We start from the raw sequence: 20,262 nt of genomic DNA, 5'->3' as shown, positions 1-20,262 counted from the left end.
TTGAATCTGAGTAGGCTACTAATGTTTCATGAGGACTTTCCATAGCCTAGACATAATTTTTTTTTCATATTTTACAAACTTTATATTCCGTACTACGGTGGCCCAGTAGTGCACAACACAACGAAATTTAAAAAGCAAACATAAGTTCACAACACAACGAAATGAATCCACAACACAAAGGAAATGAGCCACAACACAACGGAAAATGTAGGCTACAACACAACGGAAATGAGCCACAACGGAAAATGTAGGCTACAACACAACAGAAATGAGCCACAACGGAAAATGTAGGCTACAGCACAATGGAAATAAGCCACAACACAATGGAAAATGTAGAACAGTGCATGGCATGGAAAACTAACTCGCGCTCCGAGAGCCCTCTAGTGGTCGGGGAGCATTTCCGTTGTGTTGCCGCTTTATTTAGTTGTGTTGTACATTTTCCGTTGTGTTGTACATTTTCCGTTGTGTTGTGGCTCATTTCCGTTGTGCTGTACATTTTCCGTTGTGTTGCGGCTTTATTTCATTGTGTTGTACATTTTCCATTGTGTTGTAGCTCATTTCCGTTGTGTTAGACATTTTCCGTTGTGTTGCGGCTTTATTTCCTTGTGTTGTACATTTTCCGTTGTGTTGTGGCTCATTTCCGTTGTGTTGTGGATTCATTTTGTTGTGTTGTGAACTTATGTTTGCTTTTTACATGTTGTAGTGTTGTGCACTACTGGGCCACCATACTACCCCTACTCTAACCCTACCCCTAAACCTACCCATCACAGAAAATTTTCTGTATTTTTACATTTTCAAAGAACATCACTTAGTATGAATTGTAGCCTACGCTGTTTTCCTCATGGCGACCAAAATATGTCCCCACAAGGACAAGGAATTTGGAAATTTTTCCCCATAGGGTTTACCAGGCCACACACACACACACACACACACACACACACACACACACACACACACACACACACACACACACACAGCAGAGAAGCAATAGCAATTAACTTATCCCTTGCAGCTAAGCACAAATCACATCATACACATAACACCTAACAAACCAACTATTCCACATAGATCATCAAGAGCCAAATTAATTAAAAGTTTTCCTTAAACTGAATGCACAGCCATAAATAGGCCTAATAAAAAACATTCAAACAGGTAATTCATTGAATTTATCAAAAGTTACAGATATTTCTTTTCATCAAATAATCCTAAAAACATTGATCATGGTTCCACAAAAATATTAAGCCATTTTAATATATTGATAAAAAATGTTTCTTGAGCACCAAATCAGCATATTATAATGATTTCTGAAGGATCATGTGACACTAAAGACTGGAGTAATGGCACCAATGGGCATGAGACCAGTGCTGTGCAAAAAATGAACCAAGGTAATAAACCACATTACTAACAGGAATTTACAACCACAGTCCTTTCTGCCAAAACTACATATATATATATATATATATATATATATATATATATATATATATATACAGTGGGGAGAACAAGTATTTTGATACACTGCTGATTTTGCAGATTTTCCTACTTAAAAAGCATGTAGAGGTCTGTAATTTTTATCATAGGTACATTTCAAATGTGAGAGACGGAATCTAGAACAAAAATCCAGAAAATCACATTGTATGATTTTTAAAAAATTAATTTGCATTTTATTGCATGACATAAGTATTTGATCACCTACCAACCAGTAAGAATTCCGGCTCTCACAGACCTGTTCATTTTTCTTTAAGAAGCTCCCCTGTTCTCCACTCATTACCTGTATTAATGTACCTGTTTGAACTTGTTACCTGTATAAAATATACCTGTCCACACACTCAATCAAACAGACTCCAACCTCTCCACAATGGCCAAGACCAGAGAGCTGTGTAAGGACATCAGGGATAAAATTGTAGACCTGCACAAGGCTGGGATGGGCTACAGGACAATAGGCAAGCAGCTTGGTTAGAAGGCAACAACTGTTGGCGCAATTATTAGAAAATGGAAGAAGTTCAAGATGACGGTCAATCTCCCTCAGTCTGGGGCACCATGCAAGATCTCACCTCGTGGGGCATCAATGATCATGAGGAAGGTGAGGGATCAGCCCAGAACTACACGGCAGGACCTGGTCAATGACCTGAAGAGAGCTGGGACCACAGTCTCAAAGAAAACCATTAGTAACACACTACGCCGTCATGGATTAAAATCCTGCAGCGCACACAAGGTCCCCCTGCTCAAGCCAGCGCATGTCCAGGCCCGTCTGAAGTTTGCCAATGACCATCTGGATGATCCAGAGGAGGAATGGGAGAAGGTCATGTGGTCAGATGAGACAAAAATAGAGCTTTTTGGTCTAAACTCCACTCACTGTGTTTGGAGGAAGAAGAAGGATGAGTACAACCCCAAGAACACCATCCCAACCGTGAAGCATGGAGGAGGAAACATCATTCTTTGGGGATGCTTTTCTGCAAAGGGGACAGGACGACTGCACCGTATTGAGGGGAGGATGGATGAGGCCATGTATCGCGAGATCTTGGCCAACAACCTCCTTCCCTCAGTAAGAGCATTGAAGATGGGTCGTGGCTGGGTCTTCCAGCATGACAACGACCCGAAACACACAGCCAGGGCAACTAAGGAGTGGCTCCATAAGAAGCATCTCAAGGTCCTGGAGTGGCCTAGCCAGTCTCCAGACCTGAACCCAATAGAAAATCTTTGGAGGGAGCTGAAAGTCCGTATTGCCCAGCGACAACCCCGAAACCTGAAGGATCTGGAGAAGGTCTGTATGGAGGAGTGTGCCAAAATCCCTGCTGCAGTGTGTGCAAACCTGGTCAAGAACTACAGGAAACGTATGATCTCTGTAATTGCAAACAAAGGTTTCTGTACCAAATATTAAGTTCTGCTTTTCTGATGTATCAAATACTTATGTCATGCAATAAAATGCAAATTAATTACTTAAAAATCATACAATGTGATTTTCTGGATTTTTGTTTTAGATTCCGTCACTCACAGTTGAAGAGTACCTATGATAAAAATTACAGACTTCTACATGCTGAAAACTTCTACAAGTGGGAAAACCTGCAAAATCGGCAGTGTATCAAATACTTGATCTCCCCACTGTATATCTGCTTCTAAGAAATGCAAAAATACACAGACACAGGACATTAAAACCTATTCATGGTGAAATAATAAGCCAATACGACATAGATAAGAGTTGAGAAAGTTGATTTTTTATTAATTACCGGCTTTATGTAGAGTTTTAAACTTAACATATAGCATGTTGTTCATGGCGCTCTTAGAGATGGCTGTGCATTGTTTTGATATGCTCTCTCCATTTTTGGATAGGAGGACTGCCACAAGCCACAAGTTTTTTCAGAAGAGGACTAGGCTCAAAATGAGACACATCAGGATGGGCTTGGTGGTAATGCTCCAACCTCTCCAGGACTCTTTCCAGGCCCACCATGCTGGCGTAGAACATGGGCCCACCTCGGTGCCTTGGAAAGCCATAACCGAACTGATAGATGACATCAATATCCTCCGGTCGGGCAGCTATGCCATCCTCCAGAATACGAAAGCCCTCGTTGGCCAGGGCGAAAAGGCATCGCTCGATTATTTCCTGATCTGTAATATTGCGCGGTTTAATGCCATACCTGCTCCTGTACGTCTCAAGGAGGTTCTGGATCAGTGGGTCAGGCTTTGCGTTTGTGCCCCCAGGTTTGTCGTACATGTACCAGCCACGACCGGTCTTCTGGCCAAACCTGCCTTGCTCACAGACCATGTCTGGAATGGGACAGTACTTACGCCCTTGGCGCCTACGTGGGGGATTTTTCGGGTCAACATCAGGCCCGGTCAACCCGGATTCCTTCCGGACTCTCCAACCAACATCAAGACCTGCAAGGTCAGACATCCTAAAGACACCCATCGCGAAACCAAAGTCCTCCAGAACCTTGTCGATTTGTTCAGGTGTGGCCCCCTCCTCCAGCAGGAAGGTGGCTTGATCCGAGTAAGGCTTCAGCATACGGTTTCCGACAAAACCAGGGCAGTTTCCAACAGCAACACTCACCTTTCCCATCCTCTTCCCAAGGCTCATCGCTGTAGCGATGGTTTCACTTGAGGAGCGAGGCCCACAGACAACTTCTAAGAGCTTCATGACATGTGCCGGTGAGAAGAAGTGCATCCCAATCACCAGCTGTGGTCTATCCGTCACACCGGCCAGCGCATCCACATCCAGACCAGAGGTGTTGGAGCAGAGTAGAGTGGTTGGTCTACACACCTTGGACAATTCTTGGAAAACACGCTTCTTAAGTGCCATGTCTTCAAAGACTGCTTCAATAACAAGGTCCACATCCTTCAGGTCCTGTAAGCTGAGGGTGAATTTGAGGAGATTGAGAGAGGCACTCACTCCCCGTCTTTTGGCATCTCTCTCCAGCATGCCTATTACCATCTGCCTGCCAGTCTCCATGAGTTTCTTGTCTGACTCTACAGCAATGACAGAAATTCCCACACGTGCCAGAGACACAGCAATGCCCCTTCCCATAGTGCCCAGACCTAAAAGGGTGACAAATTAATGGTCAATATGGAGTAAAACAAAACCACCAATTTAAAACAACATAGGCACAATTAGACTTGTTAATTGGCAGATGGTGAAACTGATCAGAGCACAAAACTGTGCCATATTTCTATGCATGAGGGTTTGTACACTGCCAGCATTCTTCCTCTATGATAACAGAACGTCTCTGCTTGTCTCAAACGTATAGCAAACAGATGTTTCAACACTTCTGTAAAACAACATTGGCACACTAACAACCTATACGTGTGCATAAATCTGTCCAAAATAAGAATATTGAACAGAAACAAGTTTTTTTTTAAATGTATTTTTACAATTTCAAATGTATGGTTTAAGTCGCTTGGGTTTAATAAATGGAAGTACATATAAAAAATAATTAATGTAAAAAATACATTAATGTTTTTTTTTCTTCTTCTTTGGAATATTAAAGGGATACAGATCCCTACATTCCAAATCTGTACTTTTTTCTTTTGTGGAACATAAAAGAAAATATTTTGAAAAATACATTTTTTTGTCCATTCAATGAAAGTCAATGGGGTCCAATGTTGTTCTTCTCTATTTCAAAATATCTTCTTTTGTGTTGCACAGAAGAAGGAAAGTCATATATGTTTGAAACATCATGAGGGTGAGTAAAGTATATACCATTATAGTTTTTATTTAATTAGCTTTTATGTTTTTATTATGATTTCATAGTTATTTTACTAGAATTTTTAGTGAATGTGTTCAGTAAATGTGTTATATGCTTTTGTCATTTTTACACGTTTTTTTTTTTATGTTACTTTTTTTACTAAACTTATTAAGATTTAGTTTTTATTTATTTCCATTTAGTAATTTTGAGTGCTTCGACTTATTTCATTTAGTTGCCAAGGCAACATTTCTAATTTTTGTTTAGTTTCAAACAGCTCAAACAGGAGAGCACGACTCTAGCAATGCTAAGGTCATAAGTTTGATTCCTATGGAAAGCAAAAACTGTAAATGTGCATCTTGAATGCAATGCAAACCGCTTTGGATAAAAGTGTCTGCCAAATTCCTAAATGTAATACTTATAATTATTTTATTTTTTTATTCAATTCACAAAAATGTTTAATAGTTTTAGTTAACCAAATAACCCTGCTACCATCCCCAGGTCTAGTTCATGCACATAAAGACATTCTCTTTTGGTACCTATAACGGCTGCACTCCGGATCTCTCTGGGTTTAGTGTCATTCCATTGCGCTCCACTAGGTAGAGTCCATTTCCCAGCAGTCCTCTCAGCAAAGAAACAGTACTGAAGAGCACGGGCCTGGCCAGAGTTGAAGAGAGTGGCCATCAGTTCACTCTCCCGCTTTATTCCCTGGCTGTAAGGCATTGTAGCGGCTGCCCGCAATGCCTGAACACAAGCCAAAGGTGCAATCACTCCCCGAGCCTTCTTCTGAATCTGCATAGTGACCGCTTCTAATAGGGCATCCAGATCTGGAGGGCAGGGCACGGTCAGAGCGCTCAGTCTTCGGGAAGACAGCGGTTTGGCTGTGAAATATATAATGGATATGATATCAAAATATAACCTAATGTGATAAACAAAGGCAATGCTAAGAGGATAGTATTGAACCTCGTGTGGTATTTATGGTCATTTTATAACAAACATTGCAATTACTCTGAATCAGTTGAAATGGAACGGTCAAGAAGAAATTCCAAAATACTTATGGTAATCAGTTTCTAAAATATGTTAGATTCTGAAAGTGTGTAATCGTAGCATTCAAAATACACAAACACAAACACTAGACCTGACTTGAGTCATCAGCCTATCTCTTGGCACGCACGCACACACACACACGTTGTGTTTTCATGTTTTATGTGGACTCTACACAGACATAATGATTTTTATATTCTATCCTAGCCATCACAGAAAACTTTCTGCATTTGTAGTTTTGTACATTTTCAAAAAAAAAATCATTTAGTATGATTTATAAGCTGTTTTACTCATGGGGACCAAAAAATGTCCCCACAAGGACAAGGATTTCGGATTTCATCATAATTAACCTAATTATAACCAAGTCTTGATCCTCAAATAGGCCTTTAAAGGGGTGTCAGAAAGTGAGGACCGGCCAAAACGTCCTCACTCCGATGGTCTAAAACTCAAACCAGTCCAAAAAAAAAATAAAAAATAGACACACACACATAACACAACAGCCCATCAAAACTGCATTTTTCCACTATCTTTTTTTGACTTCCTGCCTCACTAAAAGGATTACGCAGGGCGGTACCTGATTCAATATAGCTTTTAACTGCATTAGATTCATCTTTCTCTCTGGAATCTGGGTCACTCTGATGAGCCTTAAAGGGCCATCGGGACCAGAAACCAACAGTATTGTCTGTTTTCTGCTCTGTCCTGTTTTGAGCAATCAATAGAAAGTATATTGATATGAATTAGCATTTCAAAACAGTGTTGTTCCTTTCAAGTAACACATAGAAGCATGTGTCCAGTTTGATGTCTAGTGTGCTATGCTATAGTGCACAATACAGATGTTGCTGTGGTTAATCTGTGGTGCTGTGGGAAGGACTTGAATCACTAATGCTGTGATTTATTGTAAGTAGGGCTGGGTCAGATCCTGATAGGTGCATGTGGCAGATGTTTCAGCGACTGGAAAACAAGATAAATCTCTGTAGCTATGAGTGCCGAGAGAAAGATTCTACAAAAAGTGTTGAGGGAATATGAGCGTGGCACTTTTTGATTACTTTTTACATGGTTTTCTGTTAAATAAGTAAATTAATAAAACAGAGCAAACAAAGCAATCTTGGTTCAGAGTATTTTTCCCATTCATTGTAAAAAATGATTTGAAACAAATTCTTCAGGTAAAGAGTTGTAATCCAAGAACTAAACGAACCAGCTACAAGATTAATCACACCATTTCAACATTTGATTTTAGGCAACAACAAAAAAGACATTAATGATGAGTAAATAAACTGCTCATCCCATGAAGCACTGTGAAAGATGTTACTGAAGTGAAATCAATGATACAATATAAAATGATTGACTTACAGTATAGTAATTATGAAGTAAGAATGCCATTAAAAAGTGTGGAGTCAGTAAAGCTGCATTTATTTAATCAATAACAGTAAAAACAGTAATATTATGAAATATCATAAATTTAAAACAACTTGATTCTGTTTTAATATATTTTAAAATGTAATTTACATGATCCTGCATACATCATTCTAATACATTGATTTGCTGTTCAAGAAACACTTTTTACACTTATTATTAATAATGCTGAAAAAATATTTTGTGGAAACTGTGATAAGAACAGCGTATATTCATATATTCACATGTGATTATAGGTTTCACATGGGAATTTTACATTTGTTTCACATGTAATCACATGTGTTTCACATCTGTAAATGTTCCAAAAGCACACATTTCCCATGTGCAAAACACGTTTCACATGTGATCCACATATTTCACATGTGCTTTTAACATGTTTTTACATGTTAAATTTCATATGTGCAAAAATCACATGTGAGTTTTTGCACATGTGAAGTTCATGTGTTTTTTCTGTAAGGGATACTTGAAATTGAAATCTTTTGAAACAATGTAAAAGTCTCTGTAACTGTTGAATAATACATATGCGCTGAAATGCTTTATTGGAGTGGGAGGTCTCTGCTGAGCTCTATCAATGGAGAAAATTAATGGGATTTCTTACCTCTGGGACTCCACTGTCTCACAATAGATATTAAGATCTATCACACACATGAGATTTATCATCCAGGCTAATTCTCAGCCATTGTCTTCAAACAAATTCTGTGTGGCCACAATTTGAGATGGAATCAACCCGTTTACATTCGGACAATTTGCAATTTACCATTAGTCAGTAAATCAGGCACATTTGGCAGTTGTCCACCATACCTGTGCCACGTTTGCTCCTGCTCCTCAATTCCATTTAGTTGACTGTTGCAAGGATTTTGCCGGGTTGATCTTCGCTCAGCGTGTGATTACAGTGAGAGCATTAGCTTTTGTGGCCAATCTTTAATCTTCCTCCACAGCTTATCCTGACTCTAGATGAACCCTGATCTCTCCGTAAGAGTGTCACTCACAACATTCACATTACAAGCGATCTGGCTCCCTCACTCTCTGTAGAGCATAATAAACAGCTGCACTTACTGTAGACCTAGAAAAGCCGAATAATTTGACAGAAATACTTCAGAGAGCCCGGCAATCGTTTCAATGATTTAATTGCTCTCATGTGATTTTTCATTACTGGAGGAAATGGGGGTCAAGCAGGAGGTGAAGAATTGGCATTCATTTTTCAGAAGCTGCAGAGAATCTCTAATTATTTTTCAGAGAGAGAACAATTTAACACGCTCCAAGCGACAGTATAAACAAAGATTTTTGACTTCACTTGCCCCGTATATAGTCAAGACGGCTGTACTGAAAGTCAGTACAAATTTAACCATTAACATTTTGCATGTTTTTAAACCAGTTCGAGGGGATTTAAAGACCATCTTATCATCAAAAGCGAATAAAAGACCTGTAATAATGAGAGCTGTTTTTACAAATAAAATAAAAAAATATAAAAAAAACATGCCATTTGTTTAAATTGTTTTCCAGTGCTCAGAAGGGTCACAATTAATATTCTAATAATGTCTGTTCCTTTTCACTTCTTGAAAAATAGATCAAAAGCACAGAACGACTCTGAAACTCGTTGACAAGGATATGAAACATTAATTCCATTTGCTGTGACAAAGGATTTATCTGGAACCCTGACTCTGAAAGCCTGCCAAAGACTCGGCTTCGCTTTACTGTTCAGTCTTTTAATATCCGCATTTCTGCTTTGCAAGCTCATGCTCATGCTGACATACCTACAGCTCTCAGGGCAAACTCCACAGCCACCTCACAAGCATTCTGCTCTGTGACCTGGTCAACGATGCCCAGCTTCAGAGCCTCCTGGGAAGAGACATGGCGGCCTGCAATATGAAACAATAATTTTCATATTTAGAAACTGAGCGATGTGGGGGTGCTTGACGTGATTTTATTTTTTTTGCTTTATACATTATGACAATGGGTGAGGAAAATCCCATCATAACCATAAAACAACTGAAATCTCACTGCACATTTTTAAAGGATTAGTTCACCCAGAAATGAAATTACTCACCCTCACAGCGTTTCAATCCCATATGCTGTTATTTTACCAGTGGAAAACAAATAAGACGTTTTAAATAATGTTCTTTACAGCTCTTAAAAAAAGAAGATATACAGTGAGGAAAATAAGTATTTGAACACCCTGCTATTTTGCAAGTTCTCCCACTTGGAAATCATGGAGGGGTCTGAAATTGTCATCGTAGGTGCATGTCCACTGTGAGAGACATAATCTAAAAAAAAAAATCCAGAAATCACAATATATGATTATACTTTACTATTTATTTGTATGATACAGCTGCAAATAAGTATTTGAACACCTGTCTATCAGCTAGAATTCTGACCCTCAAAGACCTGTTAGTCTGCCTTTAAAATGTCCACCTCCACTCCATTTATTATCCTAAATTAGATGCACCTGTTTGAGGTCGTTAGCTGCATAAAGACACCTGTCCACCCCATACAATCAGTAAGAATCCAACTACTAACATGGCCAAGACCAAAGAGCTGTCCAAAGACACTAGAGACAAAATTGTACACCTCCACAAGGCTGGAAAGGGCTACGGGGAAATTGCCAAGCAGCTTGGTGAAAAAAGGTCCACTGTTGGAGCAATCATTAGAAAATGGAAGAAGCTAAACATGACTGTCAATCTCCCTCGGACTGGGGCTCCATGCAAGATCTCACCTCGTGGGGTCTCAATGATCCTAAGAAAGGTGAGAAATCAGCCCAGAACTACACGGGAGGAGCTGGTCAATGACCTGAAAAGAGCTGGGACCACCGTTTCCAAGGTTACTGTTGGTAATACACTAAGACGTCATGGTTTGAAATCATGCATGGCACGGAAGGTTCCCCTGCTTAAACCAGCACATGTCAAGGCCCGTCTTAAGTTTGCCAATGACCATTTGGATGATCCAGAGGAGTCATGGGAGAAAGTCATGTGGTCAGATGAGACCAAAATAGAACTTTTTGGTCATAATTCCACTAAACGTGTTTGGAGGAAGAAGAATGATGAGTACCATCCCAAGAACACCATCCCTACTGTGAAGCATGGGGGTGGTAGCATCATGCTTTGGGGGGGGGTTTCTGCACATGGGACAGGGCGACTGCACTGTATTAAGGAGAGGATGACCGGTGCCATGTATTGCGATATTTTGGGGAACAACCTCCTTCCCTCAGTTAGAGCATTGAAGATGGGTCGAGGCTGGGTCTTCCAACATGACAATGACCCGAAGCACACAGCCAGGATAACCAAGGAGTGGCTCTGTAAGAAGCATATCAAGGTTCTGGCATGACCTAGCCAGGCTCCAGACCTAAACCCAATAGAGAATCTTTGGAGGGAGCTCAAACTCTGTGTTTCTCAGCGACAGCCCAGAAACCTGACTGATCTAGAGAAGATCTGTGTGGAGGAGTGGGCCAAAATCCCTCCTGCAGTGTGTGCAAACCTGGTGAAAAACTACAGGAAACGTTTGACCTCTGTAATTGCAAACAAAGGCTACTGTACCAAATATTAACATTGATTTTCTCAGGTGTTCAAATACTTATTTGCAGCTGTATCATACAAATAAATAGTTAAAAAATCATACATTGTGATTTCTGGATTTTTTTTTTAGATTATGTCTCTCACAGTGGACATACACCTACGATGACAATTTCAGACCCCTCCATGATTTCTAAGTGGGAGAACTTGCAAAATAGCAGGGTGTTCAAATACTTATTTTCCTCACTATATGTGGTTATCATGAAATGTACAGAAAAAAAGCACTGAAAAATTCTTTCATTTCCTCTTTTTGCATTCCACCAAAATAATAATAATAATAACAATTATAATACATACATTTGGAATGACATGAGGATGTGTAAATAATGACACAATTTTCATTTTTGGATGAACTGTTGCTGACACGATTTTCTTTTTAGAGGTGTTTTACAGCAGAACTGAACACTGTTTGCATCATTGAATCATTATTTTCCTGTTTATCCCTGTAAAGCTGCTTTGAAACAATCTGCATTGTATAAAGTGCTATATAAATCTGTATTGGATAAAGCGCTCTATAAATAAAGGTGAGTGGATTTGACTTGTTGCTATATAAGCCATAAAGCAAATCAATCAGAAACAGTGCGCAATGCTGACACCTGGTGGGAAAAGTTTGATTTATTACTGAAAACAAAATGTAGTCCCCTACTGTTTTCATTTTTATCATAAAGTGCATTGGATGATCAGATTATCTGTAGCACTTCTTACAGTGAAGAATTAGTGAATTATTAATTTTGAGCCAATCAGGAAATTCAGAAACAATCTCTTCAGGACATATTTCAGTCACTTGACTTTGACTGTTATGTTTTTTTGCGGAGCTGGGATTTACAGACTAGGGCATGTGGTTGAAATTAGCAAAGAAGCTGAAATCTGTTGGGGTGAATTGTGGGTGTGCCAATAGGCTAAGTGTATGATTTACCCGTGGTGATTAGTTCTAGGGCAGCAGGAATGCCAATGAGCCTGGGAAGACGCTGAGTCCCCCCAGCAGCTGGCAGAAGGCCCAAAGTCACCTCTGGAAGTCCAAGACGTGCCTGGAATGCATAATGCATTATAATACATAACATACTTTCATTACATACAAACCTTTCCTTCTCTTAATAAACTTCAAATATTGATATCAAAGTTCAACCAGCTAACTTACAACATAGCAGCACTAGACAGTATTGCACAATATTCAAGCATGTAAGCATGCATGTTCATAAGAATACACAGCAGTATAAAATGGTTTACCTTAGAGTGTGCAATACGGTAGTGACACACGAGGGCTAATTCAAGGCCCCCACCTAGAGCCACCCCCTCTATGGCAGCAACCACAGGCTTCTCTCCGGCCTCTATGGAATCCAACAAGGGTAGCAGAGGAGGTCCTCTCAAAGGCCCAGCAAACTCACGGATGTCTGCACCTGGAGAAAATTGCATTATCATCAGATGGTCTTCTTACATAACTCAGCCAGAACAAGCAAATCAGTGAAAGACTTGTGCAACATACACGTGCCAGCATGTTTAACCTGAAAATGTCATTTTTATTTTTGGTGGATGTTTGACTGTGATATTCTAACCTCCACAGAATCTTCCATTCTCTCCACAGATCACCACGGCCGTGACCTTCGGGTCACTCAGGGCTCGATCCATGGTCTTTGCAATGCCATGACGCACAGCAGAACTAAGGAAAAAGAGCAGATGGGCATGTTATCACTATTCACTAAATCACTATTGTTCATTGACTTAATTGGGTTTGTATTAATGCACTTGAAAACACTTTCAAGGACACTTTGTCTTTATCTATGTGGAAGATCATGTGTAACAATCTTATTTATAAAAGTTTTTTTTAACTACTTTTTTAACTAATGTAGTACATAACAATAGGAAAATATATGCAAGATTTAAAAAAAATACTATACTTTGGTCTTGCTTTAATAAGAACAAGTACAAATGGATTGGAAAATATGTAAATGCATTATTTTTCAGTAGGTTTTTACTCACCTTAAGGAATTGACTGGTGGGTTGGTAAGAGTGATCAGAGCAACTGATCGTTTAACAAGTTCATATCGGGCCATTGTGTTGAGCTGAAATGTGTTGTGTTGTGTTTTGAGTTGAACGAACTGCAGGACTTTGGAACTTGTGACCAGCAAACTCAGTGCGTCAATGCAATCACACCCACTCCGATTTATTATTTGACACGTCACATCTCCTAAGTGTCTTCCGTGACGATTAATTTTTAATGCGATAGTATAAACACATTGCTTTTCCAAAAAAGTTAACGTTATTCAAATCACATCTGGTCACCGCAGGAGTCGGCTTCCATTCCCGGAAGTGAATTTATAAATTCTACTATGGTCAAGGACTGACAGAATATTAATCAAACGTCACATAAGTTTTGGACACACACACACATTTTAAATATAATTTTTATACTTTAAATAATACGGTATTTTTTTTTATGTATAAAAGCTTTTTGAACACAAAATATTAAATTTTTCATGTATTTGTTTTATTACACTGTGGCATCTTTTTATTTTCAAAAAGGCAATGTTGATAATGTCTGCTTGGTAAACTGGCGAATCAACGAATTCCACTAAAGCGAGGAACTTATGAATATTAAATAGATCGCGTGGCCATGCACGCCAAGAAATTTACCAATCAGCGGTCACATAGACTAATTAATATTCATAAGTATGGCCTTCGCCTACGTAGGATTCGTACTTTCGCTCCCGGAAGTTATCCGCAGTGAATTTACATGCAGTATCTGCGCTCTCTAGTGACTTCGTCATGCGCTCGCTTGCTGGACTGATCGCTGTAATAGTAACGGCTACATTTTACCTTTATTTACTCTCCTCTTATCTCCCCCCTGGACCCCAGCTGCCAAAACAGGACCATGAAGGAGACACGGCAAAATCTAATGGTGAAGACAACCAAAATGAAATGGAGACTGCAGCCTCCAGGTGTGCCTCTCTAATGTTTGTGTGATGATCTACGGTCTGTCTTTCGCTATAACGATAGCTCTCGCAGCTGGAATTGTGATTTACCAGTCTTATGCAAAACATTCTGAGGATGTAGCTTGCATAGTGTAGAAAACGTAATCATTATTAAAATGGATGCTCTCTACTTGTCCTTGTCTCCAGCTGTCATTTGTCCTTCTGCAGTGAAATTAGATCTGTTCTGTTGCTGCCATGTTCATAATGCAGAAGTTTACTCGTGACCATCCACTACTATTATCTGCAATACTCTACCTATTCATATTAGTATATTAATTTATCTATTATCTTGACATATTTCTAGGATAGCTTTTATTTGCTTTTTCCTCTCTTTATGTTTTTATTTTTATCTTACTGGTTTTTTTCTATGCAAGCATAGAGAATCTTGCTGGGTGTTCTACGCACCACCGTTTCCGTTCCATACTTATTCCGTTTCTGTTTCACCTTTGTACACCTGCACGAACAAATGGCATTTCAGCCTGCTAAAATGGGCAGGGCCATTCGCCTATATATAAGCCGGCTAAGAATACCATTTTTCTCAGAATCTTTTGACTGAAGAGCGGCAAGCAACAACTTTTGTGCAGGCGCGGTAGCCCGGCCAGCTACGCAATGCTTATTCCTGTTATCTCAAGGAACCAAGGTTACACTAGTAACTGAGACGTTCCCTTTTGATATGGTTCACTCACATTGCATTAGTTGCTAACGCGATGGGATCGCAATCCAATAGCGCCGTGCTACTAGCGCAGAACGAAGAAAACCATCCTGCAAGCCCAGCCTATAAGCACTCAAAAATGAAGGTCCTAGATAAACTGCAAAAAGGCCTTACCTGGGGCAGGATTGCCTAGGGACAAAGCCATCTGAACAATCTGCAACGAACTGGAGCAAGTAACCTTATCTGATCATCTTCAGGACCCATCCTGACACTCGCACTGGGGCGGGGAGCCAGCGCTCGTGTTTTTGCAAGTGTGAAGAGGAAAAGTGCTCTTTTTGTGAAGGTGTTTGTGTTTTATTTTTTGGCTCGCTATAACATTGGTGAACTGCCTGGATGCGTGCACGCATTTTTTGTGGGTCAGACAGACCCGTTACTGACAACAAACACATCGTCGCCAGCGGCCAGAACTGAACAAGGTTGGGAGGCGGGAACAAATTCTCTTGGGAGGTGGTCTGGCCTCGGCGGGACCTTGCCTTCACCTTTTTATGGCAAACGCATCAGAGCTGCTTCATCTTTGGCTCAGTGTCCAGCGCTATATTCGGGCAGGGACCCTGGTATTTAGGAAGGGGGTAGCACTTGCAGCTACAGGGGTCTGACCTGTCTGACCTCAGGCTCTGGTTGAGGCTGGGCAGGTGTCGGGCTGGTTTGGTTGGCTGCCGGGTTGACAAAGGTTTTTGGCAACCAAGCACAGCCAAACTGGACCGCTTCAGCAGGAAGTGGCGGATGGCTTGCGATGATTTCTGGGCCGCAGTAAAGCGGAGTTTGGCCTTAAAGGCCTGGAGGACCGCCGTTGTATGTAGAACAGATTCAGTTTGGCCAGCCGCAGAGTAGGCTCTGGCCGCTACGGTGGACGTGGTCCTGCACGGCTTGGAGGGATGAACAGCCTTGACTTTCCAAATCAGTGCTGTAGATGGGCAGAGATGCACGGCGACAGCTTCCTCGAAAATGTTCTAGAGAGTGATTTTGTGCCTCTCTGTGATGGTACCACCAGCCGCCGCTCATTTACCGACCATAGGCCGTTCTGGTAGGGATGTAGACTCATCATCAAGGGACGCTTCATTCTTGCCGCAGGACCTCCAGGCGCGCGTAATCGCGTCTTTACATTGACTTAACATGGAAATCACTCGCGCCAGACGCTCTATTCGCGTTTGGTGTGAACGCAGCATAACTGAGTGGAAGTAGGAGGGTTCTGAGCCTGTGGTAAATCTGTAAGCAAGCGTCAATACCTTGAATTTGATGCGAGCAGCAAGTGGTAGTCAGTGCAAAGAGACGAAGAGAGGTGTGACGTGGGCCCTTTGGGTTTGTTGAAGACAAGACGTGCTGCAGCATTCTGAATCATTTGTAGAGGTTTGATTGCAGTAATTTGCATTGTAGTATTGTATGCATTGTAGTAATCAAGCCTGGAAATGACCAGGGCCTGGATGAGAAGTTGTGTTTCATGCTCAGTTAGGAAAGGCCTGATCTTCCTGATGTTATGCATTAATGAGCTGTCTTTACAATGTGGTCTTTGAAGGTCCTCAAAGATTATTCCAAGATTTCTGGTCGACCTTGAAGGGGTAATTGATGATGAACCTAGCTGGATGATGAAATCGTGCTGTAGAGTCAGATTGGCAGAGAAGATGAGAAGCTCAGTCTTTGCCAGGTTGTGGCACAAGTGAAGCACTCACTGTGCTCGCCCCAAGGTGTATAGGGCACTCGTGGCTCGACATTTTGAACTAAATGCCGCTGAAATTTGCTCTTTCAGACATGAAATTTGCTCTCAAGATTCGCTGGATGGCAGCAGGGGAGCTGCAGAGCTCATCGGTGCTGGTTAATCCGCTTCTTTTCTTCGCAGTCGTCTTCAGAGTCAGCGAGGAGATGATCTTCGCACTGAAGGAGAAAAGATTATGAGGAAAACAGCATACTGAGCCGACTTATATAGGCCAATGGCCCCGCCTGTTTTGCCAGGCTGAAATGCCATTTGTTCATGCAGGTGCACAAACGTGATTCAATCAGGCTTCAGTATTTCGGAGAAACTGAGTTTCCCCATAGCGTTTTCAAGTAACGCAATGCGAGTGAACAATATCAGAAGGGAACCACATATGATTTATTTTCCTCATCTCTGATGAGGTTTAAAGGGTTAGTTCACCCAAAAACTTAATTTCTGTCATTAATTACTCACCCTCATTATTTACCCTCATTAATTACTCACCCCTTCGTTCATCTTCGAAACACAAATTAAGATATTTTTTTATGAAATCCTAGAGGTTTCTGAACCAGCCAGCAATGTCATTGCAACTTTCAAGGCCCAGAAAGGTAGTAAAGACATTGTTAAAATAGTTGATGTAGTCAACACAGTGCAGTGCTTCCATGTTCTACATCAGAATGCCGGCTCACCACCGTGGTGCTCATGTGAACAGCATCGGCCAATAATGAGCCGGCGTTCTGACTTAGAACCCGGAATCGCTGCACTGTCTTTATTACGTCAACAGCGTAGAAGACGGACACAGAAGAGAAGAAATTGTTGAATAAAGTTGTTATTTTTGTTTGTTTTTTTGCACACAAAAAGTATTATTGTTGCTTCATAACATTAAGGTTGAACCACTGTAGTCACATGGACTATTTTAACAATGTCTTTACTACCTTTCTGGGCCTTGAAAGTTGCAATGACGTTGCTGCCTATGGCTGGTTCAGAAACCTCTCGGATTTCATCAAAAATATCTTAATTTGTGTTCAAAAGATGAACGAAGGTCTTAAGAGTTTGGAACGACATGAGGGTGTAATTAATGACAGAAATTTAATTTTTGGGTTAACCCACCCTTTAAGGCTGGTAACCAATGGGCTGTAAACATTGCAAAAGGACGATACTTGAGGTATTACCATAACGTATTTGAACCAGATAGATTATGTCCAGATTCTGTCCTTGCAAGTTTACCAATGTCATGTGACTTTATTTTGGTCCAGGTTGAAGTTCCCATCAGACCTGGATGAGCTGAAAGAGATGGCAGAGCTGTTGCAGTTTTATAAAACAGAGTACACAGGATATGTGCTGTTACTCTTTTGCAGTGCCTACCTCTACAAGCAGGCTTTTGCCATACCCGGTTCCTCTTTTTTAGTAAGAGCACAACTTTTACACAAAAACATCATACTTGAATGTACACATTTATCCTTCCTATTGTGTTGCGGGTGAATTTAACCCGCATTCTGGTTAAACTGTTAATTTCTTCTGGAACTGTTTCTTATATAGAGTTATGAATGTGCATTCAAAGTTTCTATGCAGATATGTTTTGGAATGGCTGTACAAATTTTGGTGACAACAATCAAAATGACCCTCACTGGTTTCCATGTGATTTGTCAAAAATCAACAAGAAGTCAGGCAAAAAACAGAAAATGTTTAATGTAGCTTGCCAAAGACTTAAATGTGAAATACATGAGAACTTAAGAAGTTAAATCAAAGACTCATCTTCTGAATCATCCAAGAATTCTGTTTCTTCATCTACTTGAGTTTTCAGTCACAGTTGTAAGTTTTTTGGATCTTAAATACTAGACTTGCAGCACTAACAGGAAATTTTACCCTGAGAAACCCATTTTTTCCCTCTGAGAACCAGACATAACAAAGAGGCAGAGGCTATTTATTTACACCAAGTATAAATAGCAATAAATTCAATTTACACAAAGCACAAATAATGTTAGATGCTATTTATGCTTAGTTGTAAAAAAATTCACCTCCTGCAAATAGTCACTGCAAGTAGTCATAACTAAAACTTTTTTGTTTTTGTTTGTTAGCGAATTGCATGGGGTTAATTCGACCCCCCACACTAACGGTGTTCCCATATTATGGACACAGCTGGAGGGTTATGTACAACATGCACCTTCATATCCTTTGATCTTGACTTCTACATTAAATTACTTTATCCTCCCCAGAACATCTTGGCTGGGGCCTTGTTTGGGACGTGGTATGGTCTTCTTCTCGCCTGTGTCCTCACCACAGTAGGTGCCACTCTCTGTTTCCTCCTGTCCCAGGCGTTTGGCAAGGAGCACATTGTGAGACTGTTCCCTGACAAGGTGGCCATGCTGCAGAAGAAGGTACATCTAGTATCTTGTCTTCTAAGAAGTTTGAAAGCACAAAGTATGCTAATCATCACTGAATTTCATTTATAACTTTCCTAATTTTTACTTTTTTCCAGGTCGAGGAAAACCGAAGTAGCTTGTTCTTTTTTCTACTGTTCCTGAGATTCTTTCCCATGAGTCCAAACTGGTTCTTAAACATGACCTCCCCAATACTTAATATTCCTGTCACTCTTTTCTTCATGGCTGTCTTCATTGGTAAACACTGTTAAATGAAGGAACATTTCCCTTAATATGTGTAGCATTTATTTGAAACATGTTTGTTTGTCTTTAAGGCCTGATGCCATACAACTTCATCTGTGTCCAGACGGGATCAATGCTGTCTCATATCTCCTCTCTGGATGACTTGTTCTCCTGGAGTGTGTTGTTGAAACTGCTCCTTATTGCTTGTGTCGCCCTGCTGCCTGGAGCTCTGATTCGTAAATACAGCACTCGGCATCTCCACCTGGACGGCCTTGAAACAAATGGACTCAGGCAAGACAAGAAGAACAGATAAGGGACAGTGTGGGGTCAGTGATCTGATCCTACTAAGTCACTTTGTGGGTGGCTACTATTTGTATTCAAAGTGTGTTTTTGTTTTTTGTGGCCTAGCATTTTTTTTAAAATGGAAGTGCAATTTTTACATATTCTTTAATTGGAAAGCTGCTGTGTCTTTTTCGGCACATGTTGTAAAGTTTTTGAGAGAAAATACCTTTTTGGTGCCATTTGGGATGTTCTGTTGGGTTTATTTGTAATTATGTTGGTCTTGAATTCTGAATCCTGCTTTAAAAGTTTAAAATACATACTGTGCATTTATTCCAATTCAGCTGTCTTCAAGTCTTTTGTGGTTTAAAAGACATGGAATCTTGCAGCAATGTATGTATTTGATGTATTTAATGCAGACTGTAATATGGATATTGTGGATTTTGGTTGTGGGTTACTGTTGTGAAAATTTCACATTAGCCTTAAAAAGTGAACTACCTCACTGAGTGGGAAAGTATTTAATATTTTAACATGTTGGAGTACTTGTAAATATTAAAATGGAACATCAAGCTGTAAATATTCACTATGGGTTTTTTTCTATTTGGAAAGGCAGAAATTCAATATGTGAAGTCATGCCTGGTCACTGAAAGCCCATCCAACATGGTAGTGTTTAAATGGTATGTGCCAGTGCCATTAGCAACGCTGTGAGCAGAATGCAGTATTTTCATTCACCAAACACCCCATTCATGTGAGTAAAGCTGTTTATGATGTGATCAATCATCTGACAATAAACTCATTCCATTAGCTTCCGT

The 20,262-nt window shown here is 40.3% G+C and overlaps 2 protein-coding genes across 2 annotated transcripts; one reads left to right on the top strand and one right to left on the bottom strand.

Annotated features, from left to right (window-relative positions):
- Positions 1–3,193: 3,193 nt before the first annotated feature.
- On the bottom strand, positions 3,194–13,526 carry ehhadh (enoyl-CoA, hydratase/3-hydroxyacyl CoA dehydrogenase). The gene is made up of 7 exons (XM_084122484.1): positions 13,178–13,526; positions 12,754–12,857; positions 12,428–12,597; positions 12,117–12,228; positions 9,389–9,493; positions 5,717–6,058; positions 3,194–4,533 (listed from the first exon to the last, which is right to left on the bottom strand). Exons 1-7 carry the CDS (start codon positions 13,249–13,251, stop codon positions 3,281–3,283), a joined length of 2,160 nt encoding a protein of 719 aa, XP_083978610.1. The 5' UTR covers positions 13,252–13,526; the 3' UTR covers positions 3,194–3,280.
- Positions 13,527–13,913: 387 nt separating this feature from the next.
- tmem41aa (transmembrane protein 41aa) lies at positions 13,914–20,029 on the top strand. The gene is made up of 5 exons (XM_084122483.1): positions 13,914–14,136; positions 17,825–17,975; positions 18,785–18,946; positions 19,048–19,186; positions 19,264–20,029. Exons 1-5 carry the CDS (start codon positions 13,964–13,966, stop codon positions 19,482–19,484), a joined length of 846 nt encoding a protein of 281 aa, XP_083978609.1. The 5' UTR covers positions 13,914–13,963; the 3' UTR covers positions 19,485–20,029.
- The last annotated feature ends 233 nt before the right edge of the window (positions 20,030–20,262 follow it).

The sequence above is a fragment of the Abramis brama genome (assembly GCF_963993115.1).
Source record: "Abramis brama genome assembly, chromosome: 8".
NCBI classification, from domain to species: Eukaryota; Metazoa; Chordata; class Actinopteri; order Cypriniformes; family Leuciscidae; genus Abramis; species Abramis brama.
The sequence above is the reverse complement of the archived record's forward strand: the minus strand, read 5'-3'. Positions and strand labels throughout refer to the sequence as shown.

Bases quoted from the DNA above. Each gene is read 5' to 3' on its own strand.
- ehhadh (XM_084122484.1), bottom strand. From the start codon at position 13,251: ATGGCCCGATATGAACTTGTTAAACGATCAGTTGCTCTGATCACTCTT. The intron at 12,598-12,753 runs GTTAGAATATCA...AATTTTCTCCAG, and splicing joins GAATGGAAGATTCTGTGGAG to GTGCAGACATCCGTGAGTTT. The intron at 12,229-12,427 runs GTAAACCATTTT...TATGCATTCCAG, and splicing joins ACCGTATTGCACACTCTAAG to GCACGTCTTGGACTTCCAGA.
- tmem41aa (XM_084122483.1), top strand. From the start codon at position 13,964: ATGCGCTCGCTTGCTGGACTGATCGCTGTAATAGTAACGGCTACATTT. The intron at 17,976-18,784 runs GTAAGAGCACAA...TATCCTCCCCAG, and splicing joins TACCCGGTTCCTCTTTTTTA to AACATCTTGGCTGGGGCCTT. The intron at 19,187-19,263 runs GTAAACACTGTT...TTTGTCTTTAAG, and splicing joins CTTCATGGCTGTCTTCATTG to GCCTGATGCCATACAACTTC.